The 10,809-nt window shown below is 38.5% G+C and overlaps 1 protein-coding gene across 1 annotated transcript in view; it reads left to right on the plus strand.

Moving 5' to 3' along the window:
• atxn10 (ataxin 10) overlaps positions 1-10,498 on the plus strand; it is a 117,693-nt gene extending 107,195 nt beyond the window's left edge. The window contains exon 10 of the mRNA XM_055650904.1: positions 9,572-10,498. Within this exon, the coding sequence (XP_055506879.1) occupies positions 9,572-9,756 (185 nt within the window). The 3' untranslated portion in view covers positions 9,757-10,498. The remainder of the gene's footprint in view (positions 1-9,571) is intronic.
• The last annotated feature ends 311 nt before the right edge of the window (positions 10,499-10,809 follow it).

Raw genomic sequence — 10,809 nt, forward strand, 5'->3', positions numbered from 1 at the left:
ATGAGAGTTTTGCATGATGCAAGTTCTATTCAGAAGTTCTATTCTATTCCTTTACAAATCACCATGTTCAGGCAGTTAACTTCTGAATGTTCAACCAAGTGTGAATGTAAATTTTTATACTTGACTACAAAGTTTCACCTGTTTAATTGTGTAATTTGATTATTTCACCTAACAGTTCACTGTTCCATTTCAAAACTTTTTGAAGAAAAAAAATCATACATCTACAGAAATCAGGATAACAGGATAACAAATAAGATATTTATTTCACCAGCATAGAGTGGGTATGTGATGGAGTCATCCATGATTTATATTCAAAGATGGGTACAATGCAGTGCACAATGGAACTATATTTAATTGCCTGTTCAAGAAGAAACTGCAGAAAATCGAAGGTAGACAAAAATGCTGGAGAAACTCAGCGGGTGCGGCAGCATCTATGGAGCGAAGGAAATAGGCAACGTTTGGGGCCGAAACTCAAACGTTGCCTATTTCCTTCGCTCCATAGATGCTGCCGCACCCGCTGAGTTTCTCCAGCAATTTTGTGTACCTATATTTAATTGTCTTCCAGATGAGAATTGTTGATATATGTTAAACCAATCAAGATGACAGTTGATAAGATAATTATCTATATGCAAATAGATATTTACAGATGGAAACCCTGTTTTAGTAGGTCAGATCAATCATGATTATTCAAAATGTTATGCAATAAGCTTCAGATACTTGATCAAATGCCAGTACTGAAGATTATGATCTTCTTTGGCCTCCCACATGTTGAGGAAATTTTAAGTTTTGCTTTGACTTCCATTTTATTGTCTAGAATATATGTAATAAGATGGATGACCTGAACGTTACACTGATGAAGGATATTGATCCTGAGAAACATGAGGAAGAAAAAAGGGTGCAGTAAAATACCAAATTAGTCTTCATCTGCTTCCAACAACCCAATTGTGTTACCCTTCTACCACCTTTCTCATAGGTTCTTAATGTCCGTCACATATTGCACGAAAAATGTCTACCTAATTTTGTTTTAAATTTACTTTTGTATTAATTTCTGGTCAAGACACAAGTGTCTATTGCAGCTGAATTCTCGATTTCAAATAATATTGGATGATCAGATTGAGGAGGAATTTAGACACTTTCTGTATCTATTAATCCTTCTCTGAATGTTGACAAGTGCATGGCTTTGAACATATTTCTGAGTGTTTCAAGGTTGAGAACCTCTATTATCTCCTTTGACAATTGGACAAAATGACCAGATTTGCTGGCAATGCCCACCTCCCAAGAAAAAAATGATTTTGTGCTGAAGAGTTTGTAATTTACACTTTTCCTGTACTTCTCTTTAAACTAAACTTAGCTGCATTTTATTGCTTCTGCCTTCTCCCTAAGGATTGTAATGTTGAACATATTTACTCCCTGATCTCATCAACACCCGAGGATATGTGCTGAAGGTTATCAAGTGCATTTGGTTCAGGATAGCCAGTGTTCTGCAGACACGTATACTTTCTTTTCATTTTTTCATGAAATGTCAACAATAATGGATTATCACTACTTAGATTGATAATAACAGTACTACTACTGTTTATGGCAAAGTAGATCTTTCTCAAAACTTCACAGATATTTCTGGTTTAAACTTTTTAAATCCTCAATTGGTGCAAACTTCCTTCCATTTCCATTAAATCATTCATTTGTTACCCAGCTTGTTACCTTATGTGTAACATATATTAATTTATTCTTAAAAGCACAAAAAATGTATTTTGCTGGTAAATTGGAAAGGCCAGTCTGGTGAAAACAATTAGCAAGGCTAAATTCAAATGCTAAACTCAGATTTCTACCACAGTCCTCATGTTAAAACAGACTTAAGTATTAGTCATCTAAGACCAGTTTTACAGCATTCCCCAAAAACATTGTATAAACCTTCTCACATAGTTGAAAGCATTTGTGAAGATAGCCTTAAGAAATGCTGCCATTTTCTATAATTGCCTTTCCTCTGGGGCATTCCTGTTTTTTCCATATTCTCAAGTCTCAGACTGGAAAAAAAAAAATGGAACCTTTGATGAGGCTTTAAAATTTGGAAATAAATACTACAAAGTGTGGTACAAGAAGTAGAAGCTGTGCCACTGATAGTCAGAAAATATTTAATTTCAGCGATCATTCATCATAAGTCTGTCTGGTATGAGTTTGGCAAGTAGGATTGTTTGTTTTCCTTACAATGCTTAATCCAGTTAAACCTTCCTCCTTTATACTTGCAAGTGCTCATTGCAAGAGATGGTACTCAGTTTGTTTGCATATTTTTTTGAATTCAGCTTAATATTTTGTAAAAGCTATATCAGCATATTGAATACTTTTGAAATGTGAGTTTTTTTGTAGCATTTAAGTTTTGGGCGTAAACCAAGTCAATTAGATGCAAGTAGTGAAGACACAAGGGAATGCAGGTGATGGTTTACAAAAAAAGGCACAACGTGATGAAGTAACTCAGTGGGTCAGGCATCAATGCTAGAGAACATGGATGGGTGACGTGTCGCGTCAGGACTCTTCTTCAGTAGAAGGGTTCCAACCAAAAACCTCACCTATCCATGTTCTCCAAAGATGCTGAGTTACTCCATCACTTAGTGTCTTTTTGGAGCTATAAGTAGTGAACTTTACAAGGGCAAGAACATGTGGCTAAATTCATCAAGGAGAGTTGTACCCAACAAGTGTCGAATTTTGGTTAGATTTTCCATCGAGATGCAGTTTTTTTCCTGTGGGTTGAAACAACTTTTACCTCTACTTTTACACACCAGAAAAGAAAAGACATCGGATGAATAGTCTGCAATTTTAATTAAGGTAAACCTTAGCAGAGCCAATACAGAGGCAGTAGCTATCAGGTGGTGAGCTGAAAATTGTTCATAGAGCGATACAACGTGGAAACTGGGACTTCTGGCCAAGCGTGCCCACAAGCCCAAGCAACCTGTTGGGGGTTTTGGTGTTATCCTGATTACTTCCAGGAGACCTTTGGAAAGGCAGTATGAAGAATCGGTTCTCCATCCCTGGAACTATCCAGAGATTTTAGAGGTTGAGTCTGGAGGAAGCTTCCAATCCAAAACATTGTCCATTTCTTCTACAGGTATCATCTGACCTGCTGAGTTCCTCCAGCACTTTGTGTTTTGCACAAGAACTGCAGTTCCCTGTGTCTCTTTGTGTTATACTTTCCAGAGTGTGCTTTTTATCTAGTTTGCACATACAAATAGAAATCTATCTTGTTTACATTATCAATTTTAAAGAAACAACTAAATGAGTGATGTGATACTTGTATTCATTCTGATGAGCAAATGCATTCACTGGGATATAAATTTCTCCAGAGAGCAAGGGATTTTAGGTCACTAGTGTATCATTTTTTTTGTTGCATCATTCAACTTCCTCCATCTTTCAATGGAATCATAACTAGTTTTGTGAGGCGAGAGCCAGCTGACAAGATAAGCTAACAGATAAGACCAGGTCAGTTTCTGTTTTAAGCATTCTTGTAAATCTGAGGATACTTTCTTTTAATGCCGAGTGGTTTTTTTTCTGCATGTGAACAGGTGCGGTGAACGGACTATTCCATCATCATCTTCAGCGTGATGCGTAAAGTTGTTTGGCTTATCACCTCCCACCTTAAACCTAGTTTGTAAATGTGCAATGCCTTGTATCTCGTGACTAAAACACCAGTTTAAAGCTAACATGTTCCTATTCCCCCCTCGTTCACTGTCCTAATTGTGACTGAGAATGTTGTTACACTGGGGAATTTTAGACACACTGTGTAAATGAAACTGGGTGCCACTATGATGGCAGCAATTAAACATTTGCAGTGCATAGTTTGTCGATGCTGCTGCAGCTCTTTCCATACACTTCAATCATGTGAAAGAACAGAAAAGGCAGACTTTCATAGCTCAGTGGTCACAGTGTGTATTTCATACCTTTTGTCCTTCAGTGTCACCAGCATCACAATGTTATTAAGCAGTGGAGCATAATTAGGCAATGCACTCCAAATAAGAATTACGTTAATCCTAGAATAGCCTTTGTATTGATAGCTATGTTTCAATAATGAATTCTATGAGCAATACAACCCATGACTGAATTTGCTTGAATTCAGTCTGCTGATACTATGACAACTTGGAGGAACAGTCAACAATCAGTTCCTATCTATTCTATGTCACTGTCTCCACTATACTATTTGTCATTAGTAATTTTAATTATTGTAGAACATAGAACAGTACATCATAGAAACGGGCCCATGATGTCTACCTGGCCATAATGCCAATTCAAACCAATCACATCTGTCTGTACATGATGTACATAGTCCACATCCATCCATCCTCTGCCTGTTCATGTGCCTTTCTATAAACCTCTTAAATGTTATATCTGCTTCCATTATCTTCCCTGGCCACACATTTCAGACACCCACCATTCTGTCTTTAAGAAAAACGTGGCCCACAAATCTCATTTCCCTCTCTCATCTTAAATCTATGTCCACCAGTTTTTGACATTTCCAAACTGGAGAAAAGACACCGACTATCTACTCAAACTGGAGAAAAGACACCGACTATCAAAGCCTCTCATAATTGTACATATTTCTTACAAGTCATCCCTCTGCTTCCAACACTCTGGAGAAATCAGTTTAAGTTAGTCTGACCTCTCCTTATAGCTAATGCTCTGTAATGCAGGCCACATCCTGGTGCATCTCTTCCACACTTTCTCCAAAGTTTCTGCATGCTTCTTGTACTTTCATAAGATCATAGGTGATAGGAAAATAATTAGGCCATTCAGCCCACCAAGTTTACTCCACCATTCAACCATGGCTGATCTATCTCTCCCTCCTAACCCCATTCTCCTGCCTTCTCCCCATAACTTCTGACAATACTTTGGTGCTCTAACACAAACGGCACACGGTACTCTAAATAAAGCCTAACTAAAGTTTTATATAGATGCAACATTGACTTAACAACTTTTAATCCTTAATGCCCTGAATGTTAAAGGCAAATATGCCCTTTACTTTCTTTACCACCTTGTCTACTGTATCAGGGAGCTATGGATTTGAACCCCAAGATCCCTCTGTATGTCAATGCTCTGAAGGGACACACATTTACTGTATTTGTTCCTCTTACATGTTCCAAAGTGCAACATCTCGGATTGGATTTTCAGAAGGCTTTGGTAAGGTGCCACAGATGAGGCTGTTAAATAAGATAGAAACCTATGGTATTAGAGGCAAGATAATGGCATGAAAAGAAGATTGGCTAACTGGCAGAAGGCAAAGAATGGGAATAAAGGGGGCCTTTCCTTGTTGGCTGCCTATAATCTCCCGGTTTGTCCCAGTTGCTCTTCTTAAACAAAGGAACAATATTGGCTATTTCCAGTCCTCGCCTGTGATTAAAGGGTTTACAAAGATTTTTGTCAGAGCCCCACTATTCACCTCTCTTGACTCCTTCACTCACCTGAGATAGATCCCATCTGACCTTGGACTTATCCACCTTCATGTTCTTAAAAACACCCAGCACCACATCCTCCTGGATGTCAACATATCCCAGAATATCAGCATACCCCTCCCAATCTCATTATCCTCCATGTCCTTCTACTCTGTGACTACTGATGTGATTCTACAGTTCATTAATAAATGAACTGAAAAGAGAGGGAGGTATCGCTAAATCCAGGCACTTTGAAAACGCCAGATTTTATTGAGATAACCCCTTTGTTTATAGACTCTGCAGCTAATTTGTTCATCTTGTTTCATTGCACCACCTTTGCACATAACAAGACTTAACCTTAGCACATAATCCCTCATGTGGCAACTTCCTTTAGCTCGGAGATGAAGAATTTATTGTTGTAGAATGGAGTTACATTTCTTTCCTGATTGTCAGCTTTGGTGAACATCGCCCTCTCCATGTGCTTGTGATTTTAGATCACAATGAACAAAAGAGCCATTTAAGTTGATGGTTAAGAGTTCTTTTATAGTTTTTGCATGAATATGGATTGTAATCTCCCTAAATAGTAGCTCACAGTAACAGATCCAAAGCAAGAAAATTCTCTTTGATGAAGCAGCTTCCTACGTGTCCTAAATCACAGCCTGCATTAGCAAACTGTAACCAAATGTGCCCTCAATTGGGGGGATTAATTAATGTTCTTCTGTTAGATTTATCTATTTTTTGTTGCTGTGCTACCGCGGGTTTAAATCATGAACAGTAATGGCAGCCAAGATTTTTTTGGCTTCTACGTGCAACTCCCACTCTGAGCATGAGAGCAAACCGTTTCCATGGTGTTTCATTATTCTAAGTTTGAAAGTTGCCTACACTGTTTCACCGATGGCTTCTAACTTGAATCAATGAACACGGAACATACATTTTTCTTTAAAAGTATTTGTCGCTTGCCATTTGTGTTGTGTCCATATTTCCGTTTAAAGTATAGATGCCTTTCCCTGGAGACAGTCTTGAGCATTCCAAACTTTTTTCTCATGTGTCTTTCCCGCGTGGCTATCAAATGGCAAAATCTCGTCCATTCTTACTAAAGATCTATTGTAAATAGAATATGACTTGTTTATTTTTTTTTGAATAAGAGCATTAAATGAAACCTTGATCCATATCCCACCAACCTCGAACTCTTGTGTATTTATTCCATTCTGCAGAGTGGAAACAAACAGGATCATGGCCTGGCTTGCAGTAACCGTGGAAACATTAGTAGCTTTTCATAAGGCTCAGTATACAATGAGGTGCTCAAGTGTCAGAAGGATTAGGGCTTTTCTTTACAACGGTGCTTTACTTTTTTCCTGTCACTGAGCAGATGAATAAGGGGTAATGTGAACATTAGCTTAAACTTCCTTTAATCTCTTGTAGAGCTTGTGTCCTTCTGGTGTTGCTCGCAGTGATCCAGGAGTCTGCTTAATGCAGTGCTTTAACAAGCAGCTTCATGTCTATTCATGATGTGCTTTGTGGAAGCACAGATATTTAAAATGGGGAAGTAAAATGATGCAGTGTTTGGACTTCTAAATAAAATCAGTCAAAGTCTATTTGGTAATTGGTAAAAACATAGCCTTGTTTCTATGCTGAGTTTCTGCACGTCTTTATATTAATTTAGTGGCGCAGTGGCACAGCCATAGAGTTGCTGCCTTACAGCGCCGGAGACCAGGGTTCGATCCTAACTATGGGTGCTGTCTATACAGACTTTGTACATGCTCCCTGTGACCACTTGGGTTTTCTCTGGGTGCACAGGTTTCCTCCCACACTCCCAACACATACAGGTTTGTAGGTTAATTGGCTTTGGTGAAATTGTAAATTGTCTCTGGTGTGTAGGATACTGCCAGTATATGGGGTGATCGGCGCAGACTTGATGGGCCAAAGGCCTTGTTTCCACGCTGTATCTCTAAAGTCTAGTGGACTCAGTTGCCGAACTGTTACATGATTTGGATACAAAGTGTAGGAGTAACTCAGCAGGTTAGGCAGCATCTTTGGAGAATGTGGATAGGTGACATTTCGGTTTGAGACCCTTCTTCAGATGATGCCTGAGTTACTCCAGCATTTTGTGTCCTTTTATATAAATCAGCATCTGCAGTTCCTTGTTTCTACAGTTCCTATGATTTCACAGACGTGTTTAGTTATTGTTTTTGAAGCTTCACTGTTTTGCGGGATGTGAATAAAGCTCTAGAGATGCAAACTTTCAGAAATGAAAGTGAGGTCAACGTTGGAAAAGGGAATCGGTTCCTGCAATGATCCATTTTTTATGGAGGAAGACTAGTTGAGACACTGGAACCTGGTGCTGCCCGTAGTTGGTAGATTCTGTCCAGCTCAAAAGTTAAATCAGTAGGATAGCAATAATCTTTGTGTTACTGATAAAGAGGCACATGCAGTTTTATGTATTTGATTACTTGTCACTTATTGAAAGTATAATTCACAGATGTAGAGATGACGGTGAGAGTCAAGAGTGTTTAATTGTCGTATGTGTACCAAGAACGGAAGAATTAAATTCTTACTTGCAGCAGCATAATTGGTCTGTAACACAGATAATAAACAAAACATTAATTAATTAATTAAACGCCCAAATACTTGTGCAAAAAAAAAAAATCCAGAAGTCCTGTGTGCAACCCAACACAGTCCATGGTTCATCGATTAGTTTTGTACAGTGTTTAAGAGCCTGGTGGATATTGGGGATGCCTGACTCTCCCATCTCTGGAGCTTCTTGGAGAAGATCAGATATCATGCCTTTCTATTGCAACTTTGCATTTTCTGTGTCTGTTTGCATTATTCACAGTGCCAGCTATATTCAGCCGTTGATCACCATGGAATTCGGAGGGCTGACTTAGCAAAGGGGCGGTGCTTTTGTTGCCCTTCACTCGTTTTGCCACATAATTATCAACGTGAAATCCATACCAAAACAAATTGTTGTTCGGCCTTAATTCAACCAAACATTTCTGATGTTGAGGTGCAGTGGTTCAGAACAACTGAAAACTCAGACTTCTGCTTTCAAAATGCCAGAAGTGTACTGTGATCAACTCCTCTAGGCAATTCCTCTACGGAGGCTTACTGTGAGAGCTTAAGTTTGACTCGATCTCATTGAAGCTGGTACGCAGAACATTTGGGGGAACAAGTAGGGATTTTGAAAACTCATCCTTAGTACCTATATGATTTATTTACCAAAATTAAAATCTGTTATAAGTTCTGGATATTCAGATGGTCTTTAGTCTGAGATGAGCCCATCCACCTGATAACGCATTTCTTTATATTTCAAGTTTTTTCTCCCATTCCTCCACTGAAAAGACATTCTGTGGAATCATTAGGATCTACTTAATAGTCCAGTGATTCCTGATGTACCATCTTTGACTTTCTGTATGCATATCTTGATGTACTTATTCGCATATCTAGAAGAAATATAGAGAAATGGAGTGATGAACAGGTCCATTCAAAAGGCAGCCATTTTATTGCAGATCACCAAAATGTTCCTTGTGCCTGATAAGGCTGTCACATGCAAGTTGCGGAGAGAAAAAAGTTTGCTTGCTCACCTTTGGATATTAATGGACGTGATCTTGTCTGATAGGCCACAAGATTTGGTAATTGGAGATTTTGTATTGAGTCCATTGAGTCTGATGTCCATTGAGTCTGAACTGCCACTGCAGTTTTTTGTAAGATGTGTTTTGAGTCAATCAGGAAGGCCGGCTCAGTGGTTGGGGCAGAGCAACTAACGGTCAAGCAGGTGGCAGAGGCCAGAACTCTGAAAAAACTAGGCTCAATAATGACCAACCCCACTCACCCACTCCACGCCCTGAAGGTGATCAAGTGCAGCATCTTCAGTCAGAGACTGATTGCACCAATGTGCAAAACGGAGAGACATAGGAAGTCTTGTATACCAGCTGCTATAAGGTTTTATAATGCACAAAAATTTTAACTTATTATGTATTGAAGATATCTGTTGAAATGTGTGGTGTTATGTCTGTCTTGAAGCTGTTGTGGCACTGTAATTTCCTGCAAAGGATTATTAAAGGTTATTCTTCTGATAGAGTTACCAACATATCAATTAAATTATTTTAAATCTTCTTCAACCTGTTATAATTCATATTCCTTAACTTCATGCACCATAGTTGTGAGCCAGTGGGCAGTTTTTACCATCCGAGTCCTTACCGAGCAGAACCCAGAGAACCAAGAGGTGATATCCCAGATGGAACGCCAGGGAGTTGCAGATACTGCGATGCTTGATAGCATGGGATTGCGGGTTGAAGAACGAAATGGAAAGCTGTACGTAAAGTCGCAGGAAAAGTGTGAATAATTGCATCGAGCGAAGCGTTTGTTCGAAAACATTATCGCACGGTGGATCTACTGATCTATTTTTCCAGTCGTTTGGCAAACGAAAAGAAAGGCAAACGATCAAGATGAAAGGAAAGCAGCGATGGAAAAATGGTTCTTTGTTTAAAATACACAATGTTATTTATTATTCTCTAGATTGTCATCAGTCTGGTATCAAGAGTCTCGCCCTATGATATGCAGGTTAAGACTGACTAGTGATAAGAATATTAACTGTAAAAGAGAATAGTAGCCTTCAGCATATCCTGCATTGAAATCTGATTATGCAACAATTAATTGCTCTGAATTATGCATCAGCCAACATCAAACGTGGGTATATATTAAAATTGATTTGATTTTCTTCAAACAATTGTCAGACAATAAAATCTTGCTCATTTTACAAAGAAACCGATGAAAGAATTCTGGGGTTTCATGTGGAAGGCTAAATCAGAGGAATTATTTGGTGGGCCTTGAATTTGAAGGGAAATATTAGCAGTCAATTCCGCACTAAATATTTTACCAGTAAATCAGAATTAAATTATATGTGATGATCCCAAAGAATTAAATGCTATAATCAGTCACATTTCCATTTACAAGCATGTTTGTTTATAATTATTGGGCACAAATGTATCCACTTGTAATTATTCAGAGTCTTTTAACTCTGCATTGTTTACTTCAGTGTTAATAACTGTTGCCTATTTTGAAATATATCTGATGGTGTATTGAAATATAGTCATGCTAAATCCCATAGTTTAAGCCATGTAAATGGAGGAAGGAGAATTCCAGCAGCTGTGTCCACAAATCAGCTTGAGGTGAGTAACAAAGCCTTGCCATTGTCCGAACGGCTGACAGTTCAATGTGTAAAGGAGCACTGAATAGTTAACTATTTTTCAGGTCTACAGTTTAAGACGTTGCTGTAATTACACAGTGGAGTTGTAAAGGGACTTGGAACCTGAAATTACTAATACTGATGGATGCAAAATGGACAAGGTTCTCGGTGGGTATTTTAAGAGGACAGTGCATATCCCTCATATGAATC

The sequence above is a fragment of the Leucoraja erinacea genome, chromosome 19 (assembly GCF_028641065.1).
Source record: "Leucoraja erinacea ecotype New England chromosome 19, Leri_hhj_1, whole genome shotgun sequence".
Taxonomy (NCBI): domain Eukaryota; kingdom Metazoa; phylum Chordata; class Chondrichthyes; order Rajiformes; family Rajidae; genus Leucoraja; species Leucoraja erinaceus.